Consider the following 14,995-nt stretch of genomic DNA (forward strand, 5'->3'; position numbering starts at 1 on the left):
TGATGGCCGAAGTCACAGACTGGTTGGGAGGCATGGCTTCGGGGTGAACTCCGAGAGAAAGGGGCGTGTGTTTACTTTCAAAATCTGGCTGACTCTCACTGAGTTTTCAAAATCTCCTCCCCTACCTTTAAAGGCAACATGTAAGGATGGCATTTTCTAAATGTCTGCTCTCTATGTGAGGAGTTTACCTTTAGGGAGCGATAGTGAGTTGATCAGGATCACTCACTGAGGCTGTGTCCCCATATAGGGCCCTCAATGTATCCCACAATGCATCACTAAAGGTAGTGTCCATCCGATGGTATAATAAATCATAACTGCTAACAACGTAGTTTGTTTAGCCGGCAGCGATCGGCTCATTAACAGCAATGACTGATGGGACATGATGTTGTGGCCATTGGTTGTTGTCATGGTGCATTGTGGGACATGAAGTTGAATGGTTCAGACAGCACTGCATGGTGACCCAGTGTAGAGCAGTGCACAGTCAGCAGGGGGTGCTGTTGGTCAGTCACAGACTCAAACCTGCTGCTGAATGAACACTTTCATTTGATATGTAGTCAACAGTCTACACAGAGAGTAGGAGATTTATATATACAATATATACAATATATTTTCAGATGTCGATTGATTACATTTAACAAATGAATGCTTGATTTTTTTCTCCATGTATTTGATGAGGAGTCTCATGAGTGCTGATAAAAGTTCTGCAGCTTCTGTGACGCCCCACAGTGATCACATTCTGAGTCATTACAGTAAAGAACAGGTTCATTTGTTCAGTCTGGTCTGATTGGCCTTCAACCAATCAGCAGTGAGCTCAGTCTGAATTCATGTGGATGTCTGCAGCAGCAAAACCTTTTTATTCAGACTTCATGTGGGAAACATGCTGACGCCCTGCCTGCTCTTTATTTGAAATGTTTCGTGTGCAGCCAGTAGAGGGAGCTGCAGCATCAGTCTTTCTCCACCTGCAGCTCTGATACCGACACCACCTGCATTTGCTCCTCCTTCAATCCTTCATTTCTAATCATGTAATCTGACTTCAGGATTCTTTTTGTCAGGTTGAGAATTAGATGAATGGGCCTGATCAATAATCACTGTGATCATGTTATATTGTGATATAATTACTGTAGTGAAACTTTGCTTCTGTCACTTTACTGATGACACACTTCATGATGTTTGAAGCCTAAATATGATCACTAGAAGCTAAAAGCTAATGCTACGCTAGTCACAGCACGGTCACATGACTACAACTTTATGATAACGACATCGTTTGTAGTCCCATTTATCCACTTGTTAGCGTTTAGCCTTTTTCAGACAGTAAACCATCATCAGTGGAGTAAATTGTGGCTCTTGGATGATCTGTCAATCATCACACACAAAACTAGGAGGAAGACAGCAAACAGTTAATGACATGAATCACTGTGAACCAGACTAATGAGAGAGCAGAGGTCAGAGGGCGACCCCCCCTTGGACCTGCAGAGGTGGGTTTGTGATGTCATGAACAGAGTTCATGAATGAATTGTGGCTGTGTTGATGAAGGTTCTCCGTCATCCTGGTCATCTTCACTCAGAAGGTTGAAGCAGCTGCAGCGAGCAGCCTTCCTTCAACCTTCTGAATGAACTGTGGCTGCGTGGTGCTAAAATGCTGCTAAGCTGCAGAGACTGATGCTCTTTCAGTTGGTGATTGACAGCTGCAGCTCTTCGTTCCCACCAGACGTATTTAAACCACGTAAAAACAAACCAGATCAGAAGATCGCATAAAAATCATTTTGAAAGAAGCCTCCTCTGGGTTATCTGTGTTTCCATGGTAACCATCAATAACAGGAGGAAAGCGGCTCGGTCTGCGGTCATGAAGCAGGAAGAAAAACAGTTCTTAAGAGTCTGTTCTCAGTTTGAGTGTAAAACGTTCCTGCATCGCCCCCTGGTGGCTGGCTGCAGTATAGGTCAGAAGCCCTGCCTCCTCCTCCCTGTCAGTGGATGGAACACAGAGGTGCTTTATGTTTTGTAGCTGTGATCACACTGATGTTCTTATTTGTTTTTATATGTTTGTATTTAGGGAGGAGCGGCCATGTTGGCCTCACTGGGCAGAAGCAGAGCAAGTTCACACTAATAAAATACGCAGATGTTTTCAAACGTTCCTCCTCCTCCTCCTCTCTCTCTGTTATCTTATGTTTCCTGTCTCACTTCCGGTCTGATGCCAACCTCGTCTTCCTCTCAGCATCCCCTCTGTCTGAGAGCGACTCAGGTGACAGCATGAACCCTCTGTGTGTCATTAGCAGAAGGATTCACATGTTTCACTGTGAGTTGTTTTCAGCTCAATCGCCATAGAAACTAATGAAAGAGCAGCAGCTCAGACTCCACGGGCTCATTCAGCCACTCGCTCTCTGCTGTTATGGTTCAGAGGGGAAATCAGGCTGAAAATACACACACACAGACACACACACACACACACACGATGAGGAGTGGAGCAATAAGGAGTCATCAAACAGAAAATGGCTGCTGGATGTGAGGGGATGAAGGAGCCCCGGCTGCTTTCACTGAGCAGCCCACATGTTTGCACAGAGGTGATACTGTGGGCTAACAGTGACCTCTGACCTCTGCTTACTCACACTGATGCAGCGAATAGAGCCGAAGGGAACCTGAACTCCAGTGTGGCCGGGGATATTTAAATGATCTGACATCGTTCACTTTTATTTTTCCATGTAAGAAAAGAAGAAAAAACTGCAGACACACAGAACACAGAGGTCTTCACGAAGCAACAGACAGAACTGACAGCACTTCCTGACTGGACTCTGATTGGACAGAACCAAACCTGGTTCAACATGAACTCAGAGCGTGGAGCCTGGCAGATGGAATTATGGGAGGTGGTGATGTCATCGGACGACAGCTGCCTCCGAATGTAAGGTGTCTGCTTCAAACTCGTTAGCTCACAAACACTTTGTCATTTCTTTGTGTCTTCAATGTGAAAATCTTTTATAATTGTTTCCTGGTCCGAGCAGAGAGCACGGAGCCTCCTCTTCCTCACACGGGGACATCAGGCAGGTGGAGGACTAGAACCTGGTCCCTGCAGCCAGCAGACCATCACACAGGCTCCTGCTGGAGGCTGCTGGACCAGAGACACCAACGCCTCTGAGTCTACCTGTCTGGATGGACTGAGGACAGACTGAATCGCTGCTCCACCTAGTGGCTCACTGTGGCATTACATGGGTAGGTGCTTCAACAGTAGCCTGAGGCCTAACTGTTAGGCTGCAATTGTGTCCCTGCAGTTCTTGTGTGTAACCCTGCTCCACCATCTGGTTTACTAGTCGTCACTTGTCCTCCATGTTGTCGTTAATTTCTTTAATCTGATGTGTGTGTAAACGATCTGCAAAAAAGACAAGAGCCACCTCTGTGTGATCACCTCCGCCTGTGCACGGCCATCAACTGCACAGCCTGTGCTAATAGAGCTAGCAGGTTAGCTTGTCAGAGTCCCAACAGGTTTTAATGCTGCTGCAGTTCATCCGACAGCTGGAGAGAAAACGAAAATCAGTTTATACGACCCCACTGTGAAATGCTGCTGATGGCAGACACACACACACACACACACAAACACACACACACATAAATGAACAGATAAGGAATGCTGAAGCCTGTGGCGTGCAGTCTGAAGGGGACCCATAACCTTGGATGAGGGAAATAAAGTGTGTGTGTCTGTGTGTCTGTGTGTGTGTGTGTCTGTGTGTGTGTGTCTGTGTGTGTGTGTCTGTGTGTGTGGTAATGAGTGAGTGGGTGGGTGCCTAAAAGGAAGTGGTGGAGAAGGTAGAAGTAAAGACGGAACAACAGAAGCAACAGATGAGAGAAGAGGAAGAAGACGAGAGAGACGACTTTCAAGAAAAAGAAGAAGAAGAAGAAGAAGAAGAAGTGGCGACGGGGGGGCAGGGGCCACGGAGAGCCACGGACAGGTGAGGAAGAGGAGGCTGTGTGAGCAGAGGCAGATGTTATTCTGTGAGCTCAGCACAGACTCTCAGCACAGACGTTATTTAGAGTTTGTAAAATGTCCCGAGCTCTGTTAATAACATCTTAATTTAATAATTTAATATAACTAATGACCTCACCTTTTACCAAATGCGTTCATTTCCAGGATTATTGATCTATTATGCAGCTCTTTATGCAGCAGTCGTTCAAATACATGTTCTATATTTACAGATAAATGCACAGTGTTATAACACGTGTCATAGATAATAGGCCTGTTATTAATGTCAGAGTTATCGCTGCTTCATTACATGTATTTACTCCAACAGTAACTAAAATATTCATTTAATTCATGTTCATATTAAAACAAATGATAAATAATCACATTAATTATCATCAATAATTCCTCTGCTGCTACTGGTGTATTTCATATAGTATGAAGCTTATTGCATAATAATGTATGGATTCAAGTATTATTGATAATCTGTGAGGGTGAAAGCATCAAGGACCAAACCAATAACAATGATAATATTTCTGCAGTGCTGCTGGCGGCGGTCTGTGTGTTCAGTCTGGACTCTGTGGTCAGGTGGTGCTCAGCGCCGTCAGGGTATTTGTCCGAGCGGGCTGCGTGAGTGCGTCTGTGTGGTCTCTGGATTCCTATAATCCTTCAGTCTGCACAGAGCTATGCTAACAACACGCTCAGGCTGTAGGTGTGGCAGAATGACTCCACCTAAACTCCAAATACAGGCAAGGAGGTGGAGCTGAGGTGGAGGCAGGGAGCCTGTGATGTGGCTCAGCCTGTCTGACCTCAGTGTGAGTTTGTGAGTTCGAGTCGTATTTTCAGCTAGAACGGGTTTGAACATGGAGCATGATGGGATTGACCCACATTTGGAGCCGGCCTCTAGTGGACACTGGAGGAACTGCTGCTGGCTGAAACAACACGGTGATGGCGGTGGTCCTGGGATCATGGCGGCCGTCACATGAACTTGTCATCATGGAGACACTCGTCTACCTGGAACAGCTGCCACACGGCTCCAGCAGCGTCGGCCATGATGACTGATCGATGTGATGAGTATCAGGCTGAGAGACCTCTGAGAGGCCGCCAGACATGCTGTGAGCTGACAGGCGGCGTTTGGTCACATGGCTCTCTGGGCTTAAACAGACAAACTTTTCTGACGTTTATGTGAGGTCATAACAAAGATTTCTTATTTTTTATAATAATGAAGGAGCGTGTGTGTGTGTGTGTGTGTGTGTGTGTGTGTGTGTGTGTGTGTGTGTGTGTGTGTGTGTGTGTGTGTGTGTGTGAGAGAGAGATTTTACATTAATGATTCATGAGCAGCTGTTGTTGGCGTGTTAATAATCAACGCCTGCAGCATCAATTCCTCTCTTTCATTATCTCTCCATCTATTACCCCCCCTCCCTTCCCTCCCTCTCCCTCTCTCTCCCTCTCCCCCTCAGGTCTCTCTCTCTCTCCCTCTGTGTCTCTCTTCCTCTCTCTCTCTCTCTCCCTCTCTCCCTCCCTCCATCTCCCTCCCTCCATCTCCCTCTCTCTCTCTCTCTCTCCCTCTCCCCCTCAGGTCTCTCTCTTTTTCCCCTCCCTCTCCCTCTCTCTCCGTCTCTCTCTCTCTCTCTCTCTCCTTCCCTCTCTCCCTCCATCTCACTCTCTGTCTCTCCCTCTCCCCCTTGGATCTCTCCCTCTCTCCCTCCCTCTCTTGCTCTCTCCCTCCCTCCCTCTCCCTCTCTGTCTCTGTCTCTCTCCCTCTCCCTCTCCCTCTCCCTCTCCCTCTCCCTCTCCCTCTCTCCCTCCCTCTCTTGCTCTCTCCCTCCCTCCATCTCCCTCTCTGTCTCTCTGTCTCTCTCTCTCCCTCCCTCCCTCCCTCTCTCTCTCCCTCTCCCTCTCTACCTGAGCTTGAATCAGGGTAATAACGGCCAGAAAAACAGAACATGTCTGTTCCTGCTGCTCCTCTGCCTGATACTCGTCTTCCTCTCCTTCACTATCACTTTCTCTCTCCCTCGCTCCACTTGTTTCTTCTTGCCCTGAGTGTGTCAGTGTGTGTGAGGAAGGTGTGTGAGGAAGGTGAGGAGCCGAAGGAGCTCTGGTTAGTTAGAGGTTTGCTCGGCCGGTTGGTCAGCTGCTCGGTGATGCTGTTTGTCGTCCCTCTGTAGGGGATCAGGAGCCTCGGGGTCAGAGCAGGATTCAGGTCTTTCAGGCCACACACAGCAGAACATGGCAGATGACCGGTAAGCTGATCCACTGTGGACTGTTCACTCACTGCTGCTATCTGATCTCTATTGTCTTATTGTGGAATCATCAGTATTTGAGTTCTGAACCATTCTGAGCAACAAGTGATCTGTTTGAATGTGTCTGAGGTAACAGTTCCCCTAGAGGCTGCAGTGGGTAGTGCAGCAAAGTGTCAGCATAGCCACACACTGTCAATAAAGACATGGAGAGGCCCCCTCTGGACCTCCACCCACAGGGGGCGCTGTGGACAGTCCAGAGTGAATGAAGTCCAGAAATGTAAAGATCCTGAAGTAAAAGGATCGGTGTGAGGCCAGGACCTCGCGGGCGCCCTCACACTGCGTTCTGGCATGTTTCCGGCCTCGGTGTGACATCAGGTCCGAGCAGGACTGAGTGCTTCCAGGAGCTGCCGGTCCAGTCGGTTTCTGCGCTGTGTGTATGTGAAGGACTGCAGTCATATAGACTGTATTATAATGCAGCTGCTCCCGCCGCAGCCTTTTGGGGGACGTGGCTGCACGATGAGGACCTCCTGTCCCCAGCAGTCCTAATCTGAACTGACCAATCAGCAGCCATCTGCAGGATTAGCAGATGTTGTGTGGCGAAGTGACCGGTTCAGACAGACGGGCCGCTGTTCTACACGTGTAAACACAGGTCACCGTGTTTCTGAGTAGCAGCTGTCTCCAAATATCTGAGTCCTACCACCATCGTGGTTCTGATGTGTCCGGTGTATCCTGCAGGCTGCAGGGTCAGAGAGGGTCATCAGAGCTCAGTCAGAGTCCTGCTTAAAAAGTCCTTCTAACAACGAGTTCTAACACACAGCTGATGAAGCTGTTTAAATGTGGACATTGACTCAGAATGTCTTAAGAAAACAAAACTCAAAACTGAGATGTTTCATGTCTTCACCCATTAATAAGTGACGTGTGTGTGTGTGTGTGTGTGTGTGTGTGTGTGTTGAGTAAGTGTGGGTGTGCTGACTTCCTGCTATGAGGAAACTGTCTTCCGATGGAGACACACTGAAACATTTCACATCTGATCTAATGTGGAACACACAGAAATATATCAACACACACTCAGACACACACACACACACACACGCACACACGGGCGTTCTGGTTGTTGTTTCATCACAGTTCAGGTTTTGTCCGTCTGTCGGTCCCTGATGAGCCGCAGGCTGGCAGCAGCTTCTTTCTGCTGTCAGAGGACACACGTGGAGCCTGGCGTCCTGTCAGGACGCCGTTCGTGCAGGTTGTTGTTGTTGTGAGGAGCAGACGGTGAGTGTGATCCGCGTCTTCTGTCAGACAGGAAATGTGTTGCTGAACCAAAACTAGGAGCTGAAAGGGGCTAAAAGCAGCGTCTGAGAGTACAGCCCGTTAGTGGGGTGTGGGTGGATGAACAGGTCGGTGCTGGAGGTAGAAAGGGAAACAGTGCTGTGTTGCTGTAGGTTGTTCACAATGGTGACATCATTTCCTGGATGCCACTGTGACAGCTAGCAGTGAAGGGATGACGTGCAACCAAACATGGCGTCACTGGTCGGGTCTGACGACAGTTACACACCAGCTCCACCACGGTGACCTCCATCAGGTGTCTTCATATGTGCCTGTCAGCGTGGTCTCAGACTGTGGTTGTGTGTCTCAGACTCGTTGTGTGTCTTAAACCATGGTTGTGTGTCTCAGACTGTTGTTGTGTGTCTCAGACAGTCGTTGTGTGTCTCAGAGTCTCGTTGTGTGTCTGTTGTGGGTCTGTTGTGTGGCTCAGACTGTGGTTGTGAGTCTCAGACTCTGGTTGTGGGTCTCAGACTGTTGTTTTGGGTCTCAGACTGTCGTTGTGTGTCTGTTGTGTGTCTCAGACTGTGGTTGTGTGTCTCAGACTGTCGTTATGTGTCTCAGACTGTGGTTGTGTGTCTCAGGCTGTTGTTGTGGGTCTCAGACTGTTGTTGTGTGGCTCAGACTGTTGTTGTGTGTCTCAGACTGTCGTTGTGGGTCTCAGACTGATGTTGTGTGTCTCAGACTGTCGTTGTGGGTCTCAAACTGTCGTTGTGGGTCTCAGACTGTTGTTGTGTGTCTCAGACTGACGTTGTGTGTCTGTTGTGTGTCTCAGACTGACCTTGTGTGTCTCAGACTGTCGTTGTGTGTCCTCTCTGACAGCATGGCGTTCTGATCAGCAGCTGGACACAAACACACAGCATGAGTGCGTCTGCAGCACAGTCGACCTCTCCACCCACTGAGGAGCCAGTGTCTCCTCCACCTTTAACCACGCCTCCTCGCAAAGCTTCGGTCCGCCTCCAGGAACGGTCAGTGTTATTAACCCCGCACGCTGCTTCCTGTCTTCTCTTCTCTGTCTTCCTGATGCCACCATATTGTTTCTCGGCTGTGCTTTTGTTTTGTAGGAGGGGCTCTAACTTATCTCTGCTATTGGATGTGAGCGGTCTGGGGGCGGAGCCTGTCTGCTCCGTCTCCACCCCTAAAGAGGTGTGGCTTCAGCTGCTTCACACGTCCTGTCGGCCGCTGACGCACAAGGAGCTGCAGGAGGCGGCGGCGGACACACACACTCTGAACACAGAGTACCAGGTACAGCGTGGGTGGAGACGCAAACATCCTTCCACCTAAACCGTGAGGAGGTGCGTTAGATTTAACCTCCAACCTGTCCCCGTCTCTGTCTCCACAGAAGATCCCTCCAAACTTCGTGAGCGCTGCGGAGCTCGACGTTCCAGGACACACGATGAAAGACAGATACAAAACCATCCTCCCCAGTCAGTGCCCCGTCTCACCCTCAGCCTCACCCCCAGCCTCTCCCCCAGCCTCACCCTCAGCCTCACCCCCAGCCTCTCCCCCAGCCTCACCCCCAGCCTCTCCCCCAGCCTCACCCTCAGCCTCACCCCCAGCCTCACCCTCAGCCTCTCCCCCAGCCTCACCCTCAGCCTCACCCCCAGCCTCACCCCCAGCCTCTCCCCCAGCCTCACCCTCAGCCTCACCCCCAGCCTCACCTCCAGCCTCACCCTCAGCCTCTCCCCCAGCCTCACCCTCAGCCTCACCCCCAGCATCACCCCGCCTCACCCCCAGCCTCTCCCCCAGCCTCAGCCTCACCCCCAGCCTCACCCTCAGCCTCACTCCCAGCCTCACCCTCAGCCTCACCCCCAGCCTCTCCCCCAGCCTCACCCCCACCCCCAGCCTCAGCACACTCACAGGTCTCTGCCTGTTTGTTCACCTCTGTGTGTGTCTGTGTGCTCTTTAGATCCCGAAAGCCGGGTGATCCTGAGGAGCCCCGAGGAGGAGGCTGGACCAGACCGCTACATCAACGCCAACTACATCCGGGTCAGAGTCTTTGTTCATTCTGAGTCGGGGTGGTGGGCGTGTTTCGTATAAACAAAGATGGCGGCAGCATTTATCACAGACACTTGAATTTCCTGACGTTAAATGCATCATGACTGACATTACAGTTTTAATATCTGTGCACTGGCCACCACAGGCTGGTGGAACATCCACAGGAGTTTCCTGCAGATGTTGAAGGCTCCCAGCCTTTGCAGGAAGTACAGACGGAGTCACATGTGAGCAGCAGTCACATGACCAACACTCAGAGAGTCTCTGTCTGAAATATTGTTTCCACAGAGGGGCTGGATTTTATATCCCAGTGAACAATCAGCTCTCAACTCTTGATTTCAGTTTATGTTAAAGGGAGAAAGCTGAAGCAGTGAAGAGCTCTGTGATGCCTCTTTGCTTCTTTATCAAACGTTTGTTACAGTTTAGACGTCAGGTTTACGCTGTGTGAGGGCCGAGCATCGATCTTTGAGGAACTCCACACAAACAACCAAACAGCTTCGCTGCAGACGATACAGGCTCAGACAGACATGAAGGAACTGGAGGAGCAGCAGGTGCTGAGCGGATCCTCTCTGTTCCCCTCGGGTTTATCAAAAACAAAAGGAGCCGATGTGTGTGTGACAGTCACTCAGCGTGGGTGTTTGCTCGTGTGTGTGTGTGTGTGTGTGTGTGTGTGTGTGTGTGTGTGTGTGTGTGTGCGTGACAGCAAAAGTCAGATATGAGCCGTCAGTTTGTCAGCGGGGGAGTCTACCAACCAGGAAAACCACAGGAAGTGAGGGAGGAAGTGACACATCCCCCCCCAGCCCACGCATCCCTGTCACTGTGTGTGTGTGTCTGTGTGTGTGTGTGTCTGTCTGTGTGTGTCTGTGTATCTCTGTGTGTGTCTGTGTGTATGTATCTGCGTGTGTGTGTCTGTGTGTGTGTATCTGCGTGTGTGTCTGTGTGTGTGTCTGTGTGTGTATCTGCGTGTGTGTCTGTGTGTGTGTATCTGCTTGTGTGTGTCTGTGTCTGTATCTGTCTGTGTGTGTGTGTGTGTCTGTGTGTGTGTATCTGCGTGTGTGTGTGTCTGTGTGTGTATGTGTGTGTGTGTGTCTGTGTGTGTGTATCTGTCTGCGTGTGTGTGTGTCTGTGTGTGTGTGTGTGTCTGTGTGTGTGTATCTGTCTGCGTGTGTGTGTGTCTGTGTGTGTGTGTATCTGTGTGTGTGTGTATCTGTGTATGTCTGTGTGTGTGTTTGCTCTGCTTTTGTGGAGCAAACACCTGCTGCTCTGACTCGAGTGTGTTTGCAGATGAACGGTGATAACTGACGACTGATCGGGCGCTCGGCGGTTGTTATTGATGAGCTGAGGTCTTAATCATTCACTTCCTGCTTTAAAAGATCGGAGGTGAATGTGGTTTCATGATGATGCAGTTTCTGTGTGAAGTGTCTGTGAGCAGCTTGTTGTCGTCAAACGTTCGGCCTGTTGTGTTACAGCAGTGAACATGAACAGAGCATCGGTCTGCTCACACAGCACCCCCATATAAACCTGTGGGTTCATCTAATATAACCTTAAAGGTACGGGAGGAGGTTTGAAAACTCAGTGAGAGTCAGGCGGATTTCAAAGTAAACACACGCCCCTTTCTCTCGGAGCTCACCCTGAAGCCACGCCTCCAATCACATGGACCCGCATCACCTGAAGACGAGCTGCGGTCTGTGACTTCGGCCATCATGCACGTACCTCTCTGGTGCACAGAGCAGGAAGAGAGTGACAACCAGCCAATACTCCTACAGGGTCCACCCGGAGGATTGGCTGATGTTTTTATGTTTTATAGCTTCAGATGATTCATATTCTTCGTTTTAAAGTGAAACTGGCGAACTAATCGGTTGCTATCGGATTGTAAAGTTTCTTGTATCCATTCATACATAAGTTTGAATCGTATTATTTTTGCATGTGCCAGCTTGTGTTATTTTTCTGCTGGCATCCTATCGCCCCCTATGGGTCGGTGGAATCATGTGAAAGCTTTAGCAGAGAGATGAGCTGTAAAACAAAGACTTTTTTCTAATGTCGGACATTTTGAATTCATATGTTTAAGTGTCCATCCAGCAGGAGGCGCCGCAGAGACAAGGTCCTCCAGAGGTCTGCTTATATTTCAGTGGACTTTCTGAATGTGCTGCTGTATTGATTGATTTTAGGGCTACAAAGGGGCTCCGAGGGCCTACATCGCCACCCAGGGGCCGATGCTGCACACCATTGGAGACTTCTGGGACATGGTGTGGCAGGAGAGGAGCAGCATCATCGTCATGGTGACCAGACTGAAGGAGAACAACGAGGTGAGGACACACACTGTGATATGAATGACAGGTAAGGTGGCGCCGTCCTGTCTGACTGTGTGTTCGCTCCAGAAGTGTGAGCTTTACTGGCCACAGCCGAGGGACAGGACGAAGAGCGCCAGGAAGGAGGAGGAGGACGAGGGAGCGAGGGAGGAGGGAGAGACGCGTCAGCTGGGCAGGTTCCTCCTCAGCCTGAAGGACAGCCGAGACAAGGACGGCTTCACCGTCACGGACTTGGAGATCCGGCTGTGCTCAGAGAGTCGTCATGTCAGACACTACTGGTTCACGTCTTGGCCTGACCACCACATCCCACAATGCACTGCTCCTCTGCTCAGACTCGTGGAAGAGGTGGAGACGTACAGCGAGTCTCTCGTACTGCCCAGCAGCCGTCAGCCAATCACAGAGCCCGCCCCGGAGCCTGGTCCAATCATTGTTCACTGCAGGTTGGTCACTGATGTCAGTGAAACAGTTTAACCCCAACTGTTCCAGTCCATGTCTTCATCAGTCTCTGTCCTCCTCCTCCTCAGTGCAGGCATCGGGAGGACCGGCTGCTTCATAGCCAGCAGCATCGGCTGCCAGCAGCTCCGGGAGGCGGGCCAGGTGGACGTCCTGGAGGCGGTTTGTCAGCTTCGACTGGACAGGTCGGAGCATCCCGCCACCTCTCTGCTTCCTCTCAGTGTTCTGACTTGATGTGTAACGTGTCGTCTCCTCCTGCAGAGGAGGCATGATCCAGACCACGGAGCAGTACCAGTTCCTGTACTCCACACTGGCCCAGTACAGCTCCCAGCTGCAGCTCAACCAGGTACTGGGCCCACACAGCCGGAACCGCTGCTCCCTGTGGGTTTCATTGCTTTTCTTACAGGGACTATTTCCAGCAGCGGATTGATCAACATCCAGTCCAGCAGGGTGTGTGTGTGTGTGTGTGTGTGTGTGTGTGCGCGTGTGTCTGTGTGTGTGTGTGTGTGTGTGTCTGTGAGTGTCTGTGTGTGTGTGTGTGTCTGTCTGTGTGCGTGTGTGTGTCTGTGTGCGTGTCTGTGTGTGTGTCTGTGAGTGTGTGTGTGTGTGTGTGTGTGTGTGCGTGTGTGCGTTATTGAACAGGCAGATAAGCTGTGTTTTCTCTTCAGGACCAGAACCAGCAGAACCCTGAGGAGCAGCTCAGCACACAGATCCAGAACCTGCAACTGGACAGCAATCACAGCAGGAAGAACTGAATCCAGGAACAGGACCCCCACCAGCACACACCCAGGAGAACTGACACATCAGAGCCAGCAGCCCAGTGTGTTCTGCAGGAGAACCCGAAGAAGGGAGCACCAGCAGAGGCAGAACCAGCAGAGGGTGCACCAGCAGGACACGAACAGGTCTGAGCCTGGTCAGATTTATGTTATGAACCTGAAGAACCAGAACATCCAAGGCTTCATGTTCATCAAAACATCTTCTCAGTATTATCAATAAACAGAAATATTCTTTGATGTGTTTGTGGCATTTATTTCACAAACAGGTGAAGACGTGTTTAAATATTGGGGACAACAGTGGCGCAGTGGTATAGCAGGGTTGTCTAGTAACCGGAAGGTTGGTGGTTCAATCCCAACTCCTCCCTAGTCACTGTTTTGTGTTCTTGGGCAAGACACTTCACCCTAGCCTGTGTCATTGTATGACACTGCTTGTGCAGCAGCCGTAACGAATTTCCCTCTGGGATTAATACAGTATCTAAAATAAAAAAAAAATAAAAATATTACACTCAGAGAGATGACAGGCAGGACATGTAGGTGTAGACCTCCACACAGCAGGGTGCGCTGCAGAGCTACAGGAGCAAATGCACTAAACCAAGCGGCAACCTTCGGGGCTCAAAGTGGAAGCCCATGCGGAAGTGTCAAAACTTGTAATTCACGCTGCAACAGCTGGGGGCTGGCTCCAAAAGCGAGTAATTTCCCATAGACTCCCATGTTAAAATGGCCGACTTCACAGCAGAAATTAACATGTTTACAGCCTGGTACAAAAAACCACTCTGGTCTCAGATGATAGGTTCTCTTCTAGTGTCAATTGTACGGGGGGTGAATTTTTTTACAACCCACTCGTTTCAATTGTATTCGGACTTAAAATTACGCATAATTATGGGCGTTGCCGCTTGAGTGACAGACGGTTGACGTATCACAGCGTGAGTTTCCTGCTCCCACGATCGCCCGCCCCCCTAAACCCCGCTCGTGCTTCCCCTCTTTGTCCATATTTGAGAGTTTTGGCGGACGTGACGCTGTCAACATGGCGGCGGTCATCACGTCCCGGAACCTCCCACCGAGCCTCAAAACGGCTCTTCAGAAACAAACAGGTGACGTCACGGAAGCTCTGTCCATAGTTTTTACTGTCAATGCACTAAACACATCCAGGTGTTTGTACTGTAGCAGAGGTCAGAGGGTGAACCTGGTGGAGCTGATGGTGGAGTCATGTGACCGTGCTGTAGCTGGTTGATAGCTTAGCATTAGCTTTTAGCTTCTGGTGATCATACTCAGGCTTCAAGCATCATGAAGTGGAGTTCATGAGTGAAGATGATCCTGCTGAACTACACCTGAGAGGATCAATAACTTTATTGATTTACTGCTGTAATCCAAAAGACAATGGAGGACTCTGATTGGCTGTTAGTGGAACACATGACGCATTAACTTCCTGGTTGGACTGCAGTAATACATCACCAGTGTTTGACTGTGACAGAACAAGTATCACACAGTTTGTCAGGAGGTTGTTCTGCATCTTCTAACGTCCACCACAGCACGCTTACTATCATTACCCACAATCCTCTGCTCAGAGGAAGACGGATCACAGAGCTGCAGAGATGCGTGCGTGACACATTTTGAATGTGTGTGTGTTGTCCTGACATGGTGTGTGATGATCTCTGAGTACTCTCTGTATTCATCCACTGCTGTGTTCAGTGAGGATTTAATCTCAGAATATCAAGAATAAACGCAGCACAGATTATCCCACGTGAGCAAACTGCAGGCACGACTCTGAGCCTCCAGAGCTGTACGTGACTTAAACACTGAGAAATGATGTTCCATGAGATAACAAACAGAAACGCTTTGTGTCAGATAGCTGATGCTTTGACCGCTGCTGGGAGCGAACATGTGATCTGTCTTCATATCAGTTTGATTTGTGAAAGTGCTCTCACTTTTTAAACATTAAATTATTAGGCTGAGACAA

The 14,995-nt window shown here is 49.7% G+C and overlaps 1 protein-coding gene across 8 annotated transcripts; it reads left to right on the forward strand.

Annotated features, from left to right (window-relative positions):
• Window positions 1-3,790: 3,790 nt before the first annotated feature.
• Window positions 3,791-13,275, forward strand: LOC114438374 (tyrosine-protein phosphatase non-receptor type 7-like). 8 transcript variants are annotated; one of them, XM_028409665.1, is made up of 12 exons: window positions 3,824-3,934; window positions 6,111-6,185; window positions 7,144-7,454; window positions 8,328-8,473; window positions 8,570-8,750; window positions 8,848-8,932; window positions 9,415-9,494; window positions 11,669-11,806; window positions 11,879-12,249; window positions 12,334-12,447; window positions 12,524-12,608; window positions 12,931-13,275. In XM_028409665.1, exons 4-12 carry the CDS (start codon window positions 8,367-8,369, stop codon window positions 13,015-13,017), a joined length of 1,248 nt encoding a protein of 415 aa, XP_028265466.1. In that variant the 5' UTR covers window positions 3,824-3,934; window positions 6,111-6,185; window positions 7,144-7,454; window positions 8,328-8,366; the 3' UTR covers window positions 13,018-13,275. The 8 variants fall into 8 exon arrangements, with proteins under 8 accessions (XP_028265470.1, XP_028265466.1, XP_028265468.1 ...); XM_028409663.1 differs by lacking the exon at window positions 3,824-3,934 and adding an exon at window positions 5,953-6,021; XM_028409666.1 differs by lacking the exon at window positions 3,824-3,934 and adding an exon at window positions 5,993-6,008.
• Window positions 13,276-14,995: the final 1,720 nt, after the last annotated feature.

Source organism: Parambassis ranga, chromosome 7 (genome assembly GCF_900634625.1).
Source record: "Parambassis ranga chromosome 7, fParRan2.1, whole genome shotgun sequence".
Taxonomy (NCBI): domain Eukaryota; kingdom Metazoa; phylum Chordata; class Actinopteri; family Ambassidae; genus Parambassis; species Parambassis ranga.